The sequence below is a fragment of the Neopsephotus bourkii genome, unplaced genomic scaffold (genome assembly GCF_033783945.1).
Source record: "Neopsephotus bourkii isolate Nb327-2 ecotype Australia unplaced genomic scaffold, CSIRO-AGI_Nbou_v1 NB_962, whole genome shotgun sequence".
NCBI lineage: Eukaryota > Metazoa > Chordata > Aves > Psittaciformes > Psittacidae > Neopsephotus > Neopsephotus bourkii.
The window spans coordinates 3,521,481-3,537,038 of NW_026901456.1; the positions used below are offsets into that span (position 1 = coordinate 3,521,481).

Genomic DNA, 15,558 nt, shown 5'->3' on the forward strand with positions numbered 1-15,558 from the left:
TTCCTGTTGAGTACCTTTTCAGGGAAATTCCTTTGTTCTAAAGCTTCCTATTTGATCTCAGCTGGAAGAGGCCATTTTGGGAAACCTTGAAGAAAGCCTCCTCAAGACTTCTTTGAGGGACACAAATGAGGGGAGAGTTTTCCTTTACACTGGGATGGCAATGCTACATGAGAATTGTGGTTGTGATTAGCCTTGCTTATTTGTATTTCCCTTACTTGTGAAGCAATACAAGATCAAGGAAAAAATGTTTCATACTTACAAACCTCCAGATTGTTTAAACCAGAATGGAGAGAGATTCAGAGGTCACAGTGGTGTGTATGTGTTGACAGTTGGCTTAAAAATTCCTGTAACAGTTTAATAATGTAAAGGCTGAAAGATATACCAAAGAAAGACATGCTATAAAAATAGCTTAATGTCTTTTCCTCCCCACCTTTTCTCCTATTTCTATTTTTCCTAGAAAACAAGGGAGAGAGATACTATCACCATATTACTGACAAGGTTGCAAAAGCAAGCTGGGAAAGTGAGCAAATTCAGATTGATTGGGTATTCTCATATCAGAGCAAATTGGCCATGTTACATTTAAAACTCACTGTGTTGTTGCTGTCCTAAACATGTACATATTTTGACGGTGTCCTAAACTTAGCATTTTCTTTCTTCATTTAATATCTTTGTCTTCACAACAGGAGCACTGAATGAAAAAGCAGCCCCTGATACTGGGAGTTCAATGTATTACCCTCCCTACAGCTACCATGAACAATACAAAGCCACAGAGGGCCCCAGCTGATTTTGGAATAACTTGAAGCACCAAAGACACCAAGGTCCACAGCAATCATCTGGTGGGATCAGCCAAGCAAAATCCTTCTTCACCAAGCCAGTTCCCAGATGGAGCTTACCAAGGCAAGGAGGAGATCCAACCACCTGTAACAGGGGAGTATGGAGCGACAGAGAAAGCTATGCTCCTTTTTCACATTGTTTTGTTGGTAGGGACAATAAGCAGGGTCTGAAATTGGTAGTTTGGTGAAAATGAGGTTGGTGGCTGGACATTTACTTCCAGAGGTCAAGAAGCCATATTACAAAAGCAGTCCCTACCATGACCGAGTATCATTGTCTATCCCACAGTTTGGACAGAGATGGCAAAAGAGTCAGAGGCACCGGGCTGAGGAGCTGTCAGCAAGATCCTCTCCTCAAACTCCGCTTTCATGTAAAACGACTTAAATCAGTTTTACGCGTGGTAATTTCCACAGTGCTCGTGTACAAGGAAAAGCTGTTAATGCTTTTCCCTATACCAACCAAAGCAGTCTCACCGATGTACAGTTTTGAAACTGCTCTCAATTAGCAGGTGTCCCTTTGCCAGGCCAGCTGCACGAGAAATTAATTAAATTTAATGGATGGCATTTTTTATTTGAAACCAACTTTTCTTTAAAGCTTCAGAAGGAAGCAATTAATTGCACTGTATACCATGGATTCAAAAAGAAATGAAAATCACATAGGAAAACAGGATCTACTCTGACTTGCAAAACCAACCTAAAGTTGTGTCACATAGATAGGAGGAAAATATTTGCCTGCTGCTGAAGGACTCTGATTCCTATTCTGCTCATGAGGATCCCATAAAGAAATATTTCTAGCACAGATAAGTTCCTGGAGGCCGCACATGCCTTGATTTCAAAAGAAAAAAGAGAAAACACTTAGCTTCTGTTTTGTAATTAACCAACCAGGGCACAAAGCCACTTAACTGAGGTAGACCTGGCTGTATTGCAGTTCATCCAAACCTCAAGAATTGCCACCAGTTTAAATCATTTTCCAGCTCTAAACAAGAATAAAAAGTTGGAATGTTGACGACTTCCATAAAGCAAAATCCAAACAAGCATCACCTCAAATATCAGATGTCACATCACTATAGTTCGTTCCAAAAATTTCAAAGACTTTATTTTAATGGTGAGGGCTTTTACCTTTTTAATGTATGTCTGACTGTACATTAACTTTACATCAGTGCCATTTTCTGTCCACACTGTGTTTAAATGGTCCTGGGTTTCAAGTGGGTTTCACCCCTGAACAGCCTGGCAATGCACATTTAATCACCAAAATAAGAGGGGGAAATTACTTCAAACAAACTGAGTTCCTGCTGTTTTCCTTAGCTGGGTACAAGCCAATGATAAATTAAGTCTCTGTCCTAAAACTGGACAGAATGGCTCTTCTCCTTTATTTATATTGTTCCTTAGGAAGAATAACCGATTATCGTTTTACTGAAGATAGCAAACTATAGCAAAAGAAGGAAAGTGTTAGTATTTATAGTTTGAAAATCACCTCTGACCCTAATAGTCTGAGAATATAAAGCATCTCATATATTTTGGCACTCTACCTTTGGCTATACTGGTGCTTAAGGGACTGATAGAGCACATGGTGAAGCCAGGAGAAATCTCCCATTTGACTTGAGCTGGCTGAGAGTGGTGTCCCCCAGATTACAAGCGTATTTATGTGGACCTGCAAGAGGGAAGCTCTGGGCTCTCCTAAGCCTGTGCAATTATCTTTCTTGACATGTGCCGCAGAAAATATATGGACCCAGTCAGAGATCAGTATGATCAGACAAAAGCCATTTATTACAAAGGCCTAACTCCTTATACACCACTTCTTACATGCACTTACAGTGATTTGGCATATTATGATTGTATACATGTCCTGAAGACCCTTAGTGACTAACATATAATTGGTTAAGCACAGGTGTGAGAACTTGACCTCGAAAGCTTGCCAACAGTCAACAGTTCTCATAACTCGGTGAATTCCAGCTTCTTCTTATCTTGCTTGCTTAAGCTTCCTCGGGCCTCTCATAGCCTTGCTCTATCTTTCAGGATTATTCAGAGTTTATGTACCAGTTATCCATTCTCCTGTGAGAGCACTGTCTCCACAGACATGACTGTGGGACACACCATCTCTCCTACCACAACAGTTACACCAGCCACCCTCTCCAGCAAGAAGCTATTTGTGTGCTGCCATTTCCATCCTGACTCCTCTTTTAGCTGTGAGGCCATTGCAGGTGGCACCTCCACACAATGCCTCTTTTCACCCAGAAGAGCACCTCCCTGCATCCTTCCACACCCCTCCAGCTCCCTATAAACCCCCAAGACTCCCATCTCTATACTTGGTAAGTGTGTAAAGCCTCACTCCTGCTTGGTCACATTGTGATGGTTAAATTCAGTCTTTCCACCACAGAGTGAAGAAAAATGAAAGCTGAGGTTTTGCCTTCAGTCCAGGGAAAAAATTATCTGCCCTGGCCTTTTTTTCCCAGTGAGTGACACTGGGAAGGAGGAGGAAAAGGGTGTTTTGGAGTCTCTCTTTTTCATCTGAGAGCGAGTCGGCAATTAAAGCTGACTCTGCTTATTCATTAGATCACATTAAAGAAAAAAACAGCAGAAGTGGAGGGGGAACTCTCTAAATAAATTTGGTGCACTCTTCCCTCATTCATCAATAGTTATGACTAGTCAATGTGCTCAATTTGTAAGCTAACTGCTTCTGAAGTAGAACCATATGGTTGCTTTAAAACATCTTTTTCGTGCTTAATTTGAGGCAATGATGCACCCTAATCAGCCGTGTGCGGATGAGACCCCTAATTGATGAATAATGAATCACATGCTCTCGCTCTGATTGCAGCATCACCAAATTAATCCTGTTAATCACTTGAAGTTGAATTGTTTTGCAGGCTGAGGTTTGTTTTAATGGCCAAATAGCGGCGCTGCAGGTGGAGGGGATGCCTTGTGAGATGCCGTCCCTCCACTTGCTCTGGCAGTAATGCTGCTCCTCTCCCACTTCTCCAGGGCATGGAAGACACTTGGGGGAGGAGGTCACAGTAAGACCTACAGCATCAGAGCTTTAACCATGAGGATAGAAAGGGCTGTGTTTTCTCCTGCTGTCATCATGTCGCTGTGGTCACTGTCCCTGCTTGTCCCGTGGTGGTGCACACCTACTTGGCTCTGGTGCTGTCAAGTGCCAGGGCAGCCACAAGGAGACTGAGCCTATACAACTTCGAAGACATGGGCAACACAACACAGCACAAACAGCAGGCACGGACAGCAGTGTTGCTTCACATCATTCATTAGCATCCTCCTGGGAGGCTTTTAGGACACAGTTTAGGCTGTGAAAGGATCTCTCAGCTGCAACAATAGCTTAATGGTGTGAGTACAAGCAAGTGACAACATTGAATGGTAAATACCAAGCCCAGGCAAAAGGTGACGGTGCTTCCAGTCCACATTTCTGCCTATACATAAGAGGCTGTAAGGTCCTCTTCATGGAATGCAGGCATGGAGCTTGGCCTGATTACACAGGAAAAAATAAGCAGGAAAGAAAAGTCACTGTCCATAGCCATAACCCCAGAGCTACACGTTTCTTTCCCCCTGAACGTGTGATCTCTGATCCCTGCCCAGGGCCACTCTGGAGCTTATTCTGACTCTGGTGCCACAAATGCACACACACACAGGGACAGAGTTTTAAATGAATTTAGATGTACCCAGGTCTGGATGCTGACCAACTTGAGGAGAGCTCAGATGCTCACTCTCCTGTCGACAACAAAGCAGGACAGGACATTGTTGCTGACAATTTTCATGGCAGATACCTGTGCAGACACTGAGACTGCAATGAGAAGCCTTCATTACAATTCCAAATTAATGTCCTTGCTTAGATCAGGACAGACACTGAACTTAAAGCAAAATTCTAAAGTTACATTTAATCAAAGAAGATGCTTGTGTGCTAGTACTTTAAATAAGTAAAAAAAAAAGTCAATAATGATTTGTCTGGTGTTCATTATAACACTGAAACATTTGTGCTGTGTTATTTTCATATTGCTACCTCTAAGCCTTTCATACAGAGGCTGAATTGATTATCCAATCTGTCAGAAGCATCCAGCTCTGGCATTATTGACCTCATACAGTTAATTGCACAATTATCTTTCAACTCTGCGATGAAGTGCCGCTTATTCTTATGGTTTGAATTTTTAAAGTCTTACTGTTGAACTCCTGTGCATGGACCTTTAGCTGCAGCTGGATAAAAATTCCTATTTCACCTTCTTCCTCACACTAATAAACATAACACAGACACACTGGGCTGTATTGACTTTCCATTGTTAATGAAAACACAGTGCACAACCGAGTTAGTGGTACAGTGCATAAACAGTACATATGGTGGTAGTGATGCCCAGTGATCTCAGGAAGCCTACAAATAAGAAAGCAATTTACATCAAAAGGTTGTGAATGCTTTAAATTAAAAGATGAAAGGCTCAACAACACCAGCTTGGAAAATTGTTCCAAAACACTGTGGTGACTCTGTGTTACCAGGTTGCTTTGGTGCCCCATTCCTTCTTATGCACAAAATGAACTTGGCTTTTTCTCATTGATGTGATACTAGGCCAAAAAAACCCCACCAACAACCCCACAATGCTATTTACCCCCTCAGTGTCTCTCCAAATGCTGGGCACACATAACTTCTACCCTCCACAGTATGTTAAAGGATGACCAGGTGTCTGAAGGCTGAGCTGTGCTCTTTCAGCTGGCAAGCCTCTCAGTCCTGTGTTTCTGAAGGGCCCGCAAGCAGGGGGAGGGAGGGCTTATTGTCAGGGTGGACAATTTTAAATGCTGTGCACTGATTCTCAGAAATTCTGCATAATTGCAGCTGCCCCTGGAGATGTAAAAGAGTGGGGAGGCAGAACTTGTTTGCAATACTTTAACTAAGTGCATTCCTCTTCCTTTTTCAATAGATAGTTGTCAGTAACACTATAATTTTGTTAAAATACTTTCATCCAAAACAGTACTCCAACTCCATTAAACCTGTATTTCCCCATGCAGTCACTGCCTTTTGTCCTTTCTAATATGCAGAAGTTCATTTCCTACCCCACTGCAAACTCCCACACACCTCCAATTCTTCATCAAAGGGCATCAGTAAACTTTTTTTCTAGTTTTTCTCTTTTTGCTGTACTCATTTCGGGCACTCCCATCTCCACCTCCTCTGTCCTTCTGTCTCGGTCCCTGTGTCTCACCATCTGACTGGTCCACCTTGGGATGCCTGTACCCTGCAATCACAGTTGTGCAGTCTGGATACACCCAGGTCAATTTTCTAATAAGTGATGTCTGGTGGTCGGCTCGTTCCAGGCTCAGGATGTGGCCAGGTGGGCAAGTGCCAGGGAAGCAGGGCTGTAAATGCCACCACAGGACCAGCTCTGTGTCCTTCTTCCTCCTGGTGTGGTGCTGGCTGAAAGACAGGGAGCTACCAGCTGCTTTCTCCATTTCAGGGGATTCAGGCACAGACCTCCTTGTCTCTGTCCTCTGCTGCAGTTGCAGCAGTGGCAGCTGTAACCCAGATCTCTGCAGTCACCTCAGGATACGTCAGGGCATGACATTTATCTCACCTCCCTTCACCCATCTGCGCTAGGTGCCCTGCTTGAAGGTGTTCTCCAGGTTCCCTCTGTAGTCAAGGGAGACCCATTTCTCCAGGGGGGGGGTTGACCTGTAACAGACTCCAGGATGCTCAGCGAGATGCTCAGTTAGGAGCACAGCTTGAAAACTCGGGCTTCAGCTGCAAAACTGTGGCAGTCCCATGGTTTCAGGTTGGCCGGGAGCCTCAGCAGAGCAGGTTGGCAACTCCCCAGCAGATGCAGTGGAGATACGCCATGTGCCTCCAGACCCAGGCTGAAGGATGCCTGCTGTTATCTGCACCACTTGCGGAGCATCCTCAAGCTGACTTGAAAAAGCAAGCCAAAAATTCCTTGTTACCTGAAAAAAGGTTCTTGGCTGACCCAGAGGCACACGGTCTTGCAGCATACAGCAAGCATCCCCCTGCCTTATCACTGTCCTGTAAAAGCAGAGGCAATTGTCTCAGCTGAAGAGACCCTTTTGCCATTTTCAGTCCCCTGCAGAGTGGGGCAGTGGCTGCCTGGCAGGATGAACAGCCCCACAAGCACAGGAGGGGAGGACTGTGTCCCTCCTGCCCTTGTTTCTAATGAGGAAATTACACCGACTGCAAATAAAACCCTTGTTAAAGGGGAAACCCTCGCCAATAGCCCTGAAATGCCACATCAGGTCTTGTGAGAATGGGGCTGAGAACCACAGCCTCCAGCCTCAGCTATCAGAGTAAGGGATGTGGCAGAGGTTTTCTATTGACTCCTGTATGGCTTTCAGCATAGAACAGCAATTTCCCACGGCTGTTGAAAGAAAGCTGTCCCTGTTGTGCCATGTAGTCACAGTAACACCCCAAAAAGTGATGTGAGAGGACCGCACTACATCTGCAGGGGCATCCCTAGCAGACATCTGATGTGGGGCAGCTGAGGCACCTGCTCACCCCCGTGCATCACTGGGGATGCAGCTTTCAACTCCTCCAGATTTTGAGGGAGTGAGGACCCGGGGTGGGGAATCCAAGTGCAACCCACAGCCCTCCCGCTGCGCTTCCATGGGAAAGGGAGTTTTTCGACCCATGTCCTTGTGAGCAAAACCTGTGTTGGATGAGGCCGGCGCTCACAAGTTATTTCAAACACGTCCTGAGATTATCCTTGTTTGTTACTCAAAAACCATATTTGGTGGCTATTTTGGGGCTTTGCAGAATGATGGTCATTATGTGATATTGCAGACAGCTATTATTCCTGCTCCAGCTTTAATAAACACTTGGCAGACTTAATAAAACTGATCCAGATTTAAAGTGTCCCTCTGGTGATAAATCACCTGGTAAAAATGTTCCAGTCTACTCTTGCTCTGGGATTTCTGCTTAGCTCCATTTCTTAGGCAAAATAAGTCAAGCTGTTTTCATCCAGTTCCTGCATAGCTGCCTAACAAAAGAGCTCATAAATCGAAGTAATTATAGCTAATGATTAATGCAATTAAAAACGTAAAAATTATTGCAAACAGTTTTAATCTGCGGGTATTAAAACCATTGAAATGAATGCTGGAAAGCTTCAAGACTTCTAAATGATCTCAATAAGGCTTTCTAATCGCTCTGTAAAGAAAAGGGGAGAAGCAGCTCAGGGGCTTCTGGCAAAACCAGGTTGCCCAAGTATGTTGCCCTTCGCCAGATATAGGAGTAGGTGCTTCCCTGATCCACCTTTTTTTTTTCTTACTCTTTTTTAAATGCTAGAGATGGGAGGAAACAACTCCTAAAACAAACTAATTTTTGGTCATTTTCTTCCCTTTGCAAACAGTTTGAAGACTGAGCGATTTGTACTTACAAATCTGTGCCATTAAGAGAGACCTTAAATCCACATGCACACAAGCAGTAACTGTTTGTATGCCAAGCTGTTTGTAAGCCTGATTTGACAGCGTTAGTCCATTCATTCCTTTGTCAACCGTCCGTCGCAAAACGTTAACCTGCATGGGTCTTGGGGTATGGGAGAGCTAAATCTTCCTTCGACAACTGTATAATGACCAGACTGTTTCATTAGGAGGACAATTCACTCGACAAATCCAGCCCAAACAACTTATTTCACAATTTGTGAGTAGAATTAAATTTGGGGGGAGCGGCGTGGGGGGAGGCGGGAGGCGGGAGAAGGTGAGTGGCACACAATGTGCCGCGGGATCAGCGCATTAGGACAAGTGCTCCAACCCATTGCAGCAGCGGCCGTGGGCCTGAATCCTGCAAGGCTCGCCGCATGCAGATCAGCGGATTAGGGGGTCCCCGGCACCAGGTCAAGTGTCTAGAGGGTAGCTGATAAACACCCCAAACCTGACAACAGATTTTTCTTTCTTCCTGCTCCACTTGTTAAGTGCCGGAGCAAATCTTCTGAATGGCAGTGGAGTTTACTTAGGAGCCTTTTCTTCCAGAAGACACTCTATCCATTTTCTGAAGCCTATTTCAGGCGCTGTCTAGAATAAATTTGCTACGCATCCCGCACAAAAAACCCACCCTCTTCCCTCCCCCTTCGCCGTCTTAACTATAGCCTTTGTCTCAAGGTGTGTGAACAAGGGGGGGAAGAAATCTGCACTGAGAAAAGCAAAATCGAGTCCCCCCGCGGATTAAGTCGAGCACTTTGAAGATTGTCTGAACAACTGACTTTTCATCTTTAAAAACAGTTATTTTTTTCCCTTGGAGACGGTGCGGCTTTTGAGGAAACGTAGCAAATATCCTTTTCCCAGTGCTTTGACAAAACGGGCCAGTTGTTGGGCTGAGAATCTGGTGGAGGGATTCTCTGAAGAAGGGATTCTCTGACCGAGAGTAACTGTTTGTCACGGTCACCTGCCGATCACAGCTCTCGCTAAGGAGAAATGAAAGGGGGCTCTGCCAAGAGAACATGAAGTATTTATTAAATATGAAAAATCAAAGCCATCTCATACTAGAGAAGCGGAATGCCTCTTCAGCCTGACCCGTGGGATCAGAGGCAGTGACACAGGCAGTGGGCAATCTGCATGTTTCATGGTCTGTTAGACCCCGCAGGGTCGTAGCATTGCACACACACCTCCAGAGCCAGGACTGACATGCAGCCTGCTAATGAGGTGAATAATTGTAAAGAGAGTACTGCTGGGTTTGGCCACCTTGAAGCTGGGGCCAAGAGGGATGAAGACAGCAGGTGATAACAACCTTTATCCTGTGTCTCTGCTCCCAACAGTGCTGTCACTTGTTCTCCAGTCTCTCTGCTACTGCCTTTGCCCTCCTGATGGTTTTGGTGCAGGAAGATCCCAGCTTCTGGGATAAAGCAACAGACTGCTCTCAATTTAAGATGGCAGTTACACTGCAGACTAGCTTGCAAAAGCAAAAAGAGGTTGGATGGGATGAAAACTCCTGACCCAAGAGCGTGGGTCCCAGACCATGTACATGGCTTCCACCATCCCCTGCTCTGTGTAAGAGGGCTCTGGCTGAAGATCTGAGAGCTTTCTTATCTTCATCCTCCTTATTCTTATGTATGGCAAATCTCTGCTTTGTTGTGCCTCTCCTTTCCTGGGGCTGGGCCTTGGCCCTTCCTATAGGTGCTCGTGTCTGCAAAGAAACCCTGGAGGTGTGGATGGAGACCTGAGCCTGCAGAAAGCTTCCACCCTTCAGAGGTGCCTGCAGCTGCAGGGAAGCCTAAACTTCCCTACACCACCTAGTTGGGAGGTACCACAAGAATGACCTGACTTATTTTTCTGTTTTTTAGGTGAAAAAAGAAACACACACCCCTCAAACGGGGGCAGAGACCAACAGAGCAAACTACCCCGCTATGAACACACCCTAATGTTGCCCCACATCCACTGGGGTAAAATTTGCCACAGCAGCTGTGGGGCTTCCTCAGCACCAGGGGACTGGTGGAGTGGACGTTGCGTTGCTGTAGCTGTGGATGCTGTGGACATGTGGATTTTGTGGACACCATCCATAACTCCAGCAAGGCAGCATCCTCTCCACTGGTACTGTCATAGTGCTTCCCACTGTACTCTCCTGCAGCTTCTGTGAAGCTGCTATGCCTCAGGACCACATGCTTGGTCTGTTGACCAAGTGGCCTGATCCAACCCCATATATGCTGTTCTCATGCTCAACATCTTCCTTTCAAGATACTTCCTTTTCTTCTAGATGAGATGTGCTTTAGGAGAGGTAGGATACGGACTATGTGATTGGCAATAAACTTCCTGTGCTGTCTGCAGTGGCATCATAGAATCACAGAATGGTTTGAGTTGGAAGGGACCTTAAAGGTCATCTCCTACCAACTCCCCTGCCATGGGTAAGGACAATTCCACTACACCAGGTTACTCAGAGCTTCATCCTGCCATCCTTACACGTGTATTGCTACAAATAGTGCCAACCATCCCCAAAACTGCAAGCATGCAGATTCCCTTGACTTTAAAGCACTTCTGTTTCAGGCAGTGCTCTATGGGAATTTCACCTATTGTTGCCTTGACAGGGGTAGAGGCTTCAGGATGGCTTTGGGGCTGGAGCATCAGTAGTGACAGCACCAGGGTAGCAGGGTAAGACTAACGCTGCTGTGATGATTCATTTGGTGATCAAAATTAATGGCAAAGCTGGGACTTGCTATTCTCTGTTTATCCAGAGGCAAAGGGAAGAAGAAACAGCCAGTATGCAATTGCTTTGTAGGATCTAGTAAGTAACCTATAGCTTTGTTGAAAGTTAACAGTGTTCTAGAGTGAAATGCAATTCCTCCTCCTCATTAATTCAATACAACCTGTTTTCCCAAAGAGAGGATTATGAGCAGATTGGTCTCATCTCACTTCCTGGTTTGGTGTGATGGGAGCATGGGTGTGCTTGGACAGGTGGCCCTGCCAAAATCCCTTGGCCAGGAAATCAGGGTGGCCTTGACCTCCGTGCTCCTGATGAAAAGGCAGTGGTTTACCCAGAGGAGAGCTTTCCTGATTTCCATGTGGTGGAATGTGGGACCTCCTCTGAACTCACTTCCAGTAAGGACCAGGAAAGGAGTTTCTGCATCAGAGGCAGGTTTCATACAGCTAAGTGGCCTAACCCTGCTGACTGCATTGAAAAAAAACCATTAGAAGAAATCAGCTTTTGGTGGGAAGTGTGAGATGCATACAGGTCAGAGCACATAATGAGATAAACTTTAACTCGAAACTGATTCTTGAGCTTATTATACTGTAATAGCTTGGGAAAATCACTTTGTGTGGACATACTACATTCTCTAAGATAGAGCTTCTGCTAGCACTAAGCCAACGAGGTTATTTTCGTCTTTATTCTTAAATGCAAGGATGCTTTCACGGATTAGGAAAATGTGTTTCGGTTAAATTGTGCTACCCATGTAGAGGCTATGTGTAATTAAATTCTATCATTGAGATTACCAGTTATTAGATTATATATGTATTTTTTTAAGAAGCAAGCATGTTTTTGCTTGTGTGACAAGGGGTGGCACGAAGAAAACCAGTAGTATGTGCAAAGAATTGCTAAATAACTGATAAATAGGCTTAAGTTATTTAAACTGGCATCACGAGTAGCTTAAGCAGTATGTTTTGTATCATCTAAATTTCTAAATACCTGTAGTATATTTGTAAACATGGCAATCTAACATTTTGCTGAGCAGCACATTCACATTCAAATTAACATAAATGAGGATTTAACAGCTGATTGCACAGTGTGAATGATAGTAACTAATTGTCAGAGAGGGAGAGTTGCAAGATGATGGTCCTAATGCGATCAGCGAGGAATACGATGCCTTGCAGGATGAATGTGAGAGGTTTTTAGGACTGCTGCCTTCCTCTGGGGAGGTGAATGTGACCAAGGAACGATGTGGGCAAAGCGGGCAGTCAGAGGAGGGAGGCTCGGAGAGCTGGTGCGAGGGGCGGTGTTAAACCTTGTTCCTGTGGGCCCCCACCTCCTTTATAGCGGGGATCAATGGGCTCCCTGGCTATTGAATGCTGGTCCTCCTGGAGGAAGCAATTGTTCAGAGGTGTGGCTCATTTCAGGCATTTAATCTCCGCTGAATGGGGGCTGTGTTACCCGTTTTGCTTTCGGTCGGGGGATTGCAGGCAGCTGGTCAGTGGGAAGCAACAATGACCGCCGGCGCTGAATGGGGGCAAATGGCGGGCTGCGGGTGCCTGCGTCCCCACCGCTGACCCTGGTCATCCCCCTCCCCTGGGGGGCCATGTCGCACGCAGCAGGAGCTGAGCTTTTCTCCACGCTGCTATTGTAGCCCGGGGAGAGGCCTACCTGCAGGTTTTGTCCTCACCTAATAACATTTAGACCTGATAGACACATGCAACAGGGCCTGGAGATAGGGGGCAATATGGATGGGGCTGTTGGAAGCAAAACAGGAAAACACGCCCTATCTTTGCAATGGGGACTGGGGCAGCTTCAACATGCACGGGGCAGGGCTTTTGCTGTTGCTCAAGTCTGGGGGTTTCAGCATGGATCTGCCTAATCCCACCCTCCTAGCTGCCCTTCAGCAGCCGGGTGAGAACAGTTACAAATGGATGTTTTTTGGGTCAGCAGCCATGTAGTGGGATGGCTGGCTGGCTGGCAGGGTCTCGTTTTGGGGCTGGTGGAGAGGGTGATCCTGCTGGGAAAGCATCACTAGGATCTTGCAGTCACTGTGCCAGTGTGGTGGCTGGGCACCTGCAGCCACACTGCCCATGTAGCATGAGCTGCTGCTTCCTTCTCCTTGGCTAGTGTCTGCCATGACCTGGTTTTCCGTCCTCAGGGGTTGAGCTCTTGTCTCCTTGGGGCATCCAGGCACTAGTGTAAGTGGAAAGAAGCAAGGCATTCAAGGTGATGGCTGTGGAGCAGTATCCATCCCCTCTGTCTCCAGCAGAGACACCTGGGAGGAAGTCTGGCTGAAAGTACCTGGGTTCCCTGTAACATGTGCCCCTTAGTGGGAGGGATTGTTTTCACCCCAGGAGCTCTGAGTAACTCCCAGAAGGATCACAGAATCACAGATTCCCAAGGGTTGGAAGGGACCTCAGGAGATCATCTGGTCCAACCCGCCTGCAAGAGCAGGGTAACCTAGAGTACATCACACAGGAACTTGTCCAGGCAGGCCTTGAATATCTCCAATGTGGGAGACTCCACAACCCCCCTGGGCAACCTGTTCCAGTGCTCTGTCACTCTCACAGTAAAGAAGTTCTTCCTGATGTTAACGTGGAACCTTCTATGCTCCAGTTTACACCCATTGCCCCTTGTCCTATCACTGGATATCACTGAAAAAAGCCTAGCTCCATCATCCTGACTCCCACCCATTACATATTTGTAAACACTGATGAGGTCACCCCTCAGTCTCCTCTTCTCCAAGCTGAAGAGACCCAGCTCTCCTCAGGATCACCCCTTTCTCCATGATCTTTTCAGGGGACTGAGGTTAGATGAAAGCCTCACATCCCATTGCATTTTAATGTCACCTTTCAGTTTGAAGCATCTGGGAAGCTATCACTAAAGTCAGCAATAGTCTCCCACCCCCATCTCCTTCTTACCCTCCAACCAGTGGCAAGGGGAGCCCTGAGGAAAACCCCTCTCCCAGTCAGATTTGGTCCAAGTCACTGTCTCTGCCGCTCTCACCCCAAGGGAAAGAGAGGAGAAACAACATTTCTTGTTGTGACGTTGACCATGCTTAGACCACCTGCTCTGCAGGATAGGCACTCTGTCTTCCTTGGAACCTGCCATGCCCACGCACCATCCTTGGGGCTGAATGAATAGCAGTGAGGTAACACACATGTTCCTGTTTGGGAGAAACTTCCACAGTTAGACCTGGGTTACATTTTGCCAAATAGCAGTGACACCAGAAAATGCAAGTGTTTGGGGTAACCTGAGGTTCTTATCTGGCCTGGGCTCACCTGTTTTGCCTGAGTTTGAAAACAAGTACAAAACTGGAAAGACCAGATTCCCTGCAGGAGGGAGAGCTGCTTCCAGGTATACCCAGGAGCCTCAGCAGTTGCATCTCACCCAAGTGAGACTCCCATACACACACACCAAGGAGCTTTGAGATCATATTTTCCAGCCTGAGGACAGGTTTCCCACATTTAGCTTGCTGGGTGCTCTTTTTTTGTTGCTGTTTTGATTGAACAAGAAAAAAGTTACTTACCAACAATGTTAAACTGAGGTTATTTTTCCATTCAGAAGCTGAAGGGAAGTTTCATTTACTAGCAGAGCCTTGCATGGTTCTGCTTCACTTCCACCCATCAAGTGGTCAAGGCCAAGTTTCTCATTCCATCTCCATGGATGCTCTGGCAAAGACTGCATCCTCCGACCTCCTGCCGTCCCACACATGCCAGGTTTATCCTACATGGGGACTTTGCTGCTCACTTATGGAGCCCCTCTCCTTTTCATGGTGAGTTGCCCAACTTATTGACCTGGCTTAAGCTCTTTGAAATAGGGACACTGCAGCTTGTGTGTCTGTACATGGCCTGGTAAAACCATGTCCTGACTTGGTGCTACCATGTTCTACGAATTATAACCAGGAAGGGAAAGCTTGACAACTATCACATCTCTGTTACTGGACTTACTATCTCAAATACCCATGCTGGACTCCAGCATTTCCCCACTCCTCCTGCATTTGTCTTCCAATGGGCTTTATTGCTACTGAAACTAATATTAAAAGCCCTTTAATTTTACAGGTTGTCTACCCAGTGATGTATCTAGACAGTGCCATGGAAAGGCCAGACAGCATCCATAAACATTTCCTATCTCTAAGCACTTCCTGTCTCTCACTTCCTATTTGAGGGAGGGTAGAGGAAAGGGAAGGAAGAAGTTGGCCTGGGATAAATCCTTGCACAAATGTCTTAACCAAAGGCTGGCTGTAAGGAGGGAAGAACAAGGCTGCAGACCCAACCTGTGGGGGTGATATCTCACTCAGTTGTGGTCAATGAATGTCAGCCACAAAGAAACTCAGATTCATTTTCTCTCCCACCAGCCTGAAGGAAAGAGGCTAACAATGCTCCCGAGCTGAGCTGGGCTGTGGCTGCAGGGCAGCGGGTGAGGTTTCAGTCACTGGGAACACCTTCTGCGCTCCCTCTCTCTTGAGCAGCTCCTAATAACTTGGCAGCTCTGCAAAGGATCTGTTGGAGGCAATCACTTACCTTAACTGAGAAGCCTGGATGGCTGGAAATTGGAGAGTTGATTGTGTCTGTGCTCCCCTTGGCGTCTCTGCCTTTGATGGTTTTATCCTCCGTTATAGCTCAG

The 15,558-nt window shown here is 46.2% G+C and overlaps 1 protein-coding gene across 1 annotated transcript in view; it reads right to left on the reverse strand.

Moving 5' to 3' along the window:
- EPCIP (exosomal polycystin 1 interacting protein) overlaps positions 1–12,537 on the reverse strand; it is a 42,258-nt gene extending 29,721 nt beyond the window's left edge. Inside the window, exon 1 of the mRNA XM_061359352.1 lies at positions 12,391–12,537. Within this exon, the coding sequence (XP_061215336.1) occupies positions 12,391–12,537 (147 nt within the window). The remainder of the gene's footprint in view (positions 1–12,390) is intronic.
- Positions 12,538–15,558: the final 3,021 nt, after the last annotated feature.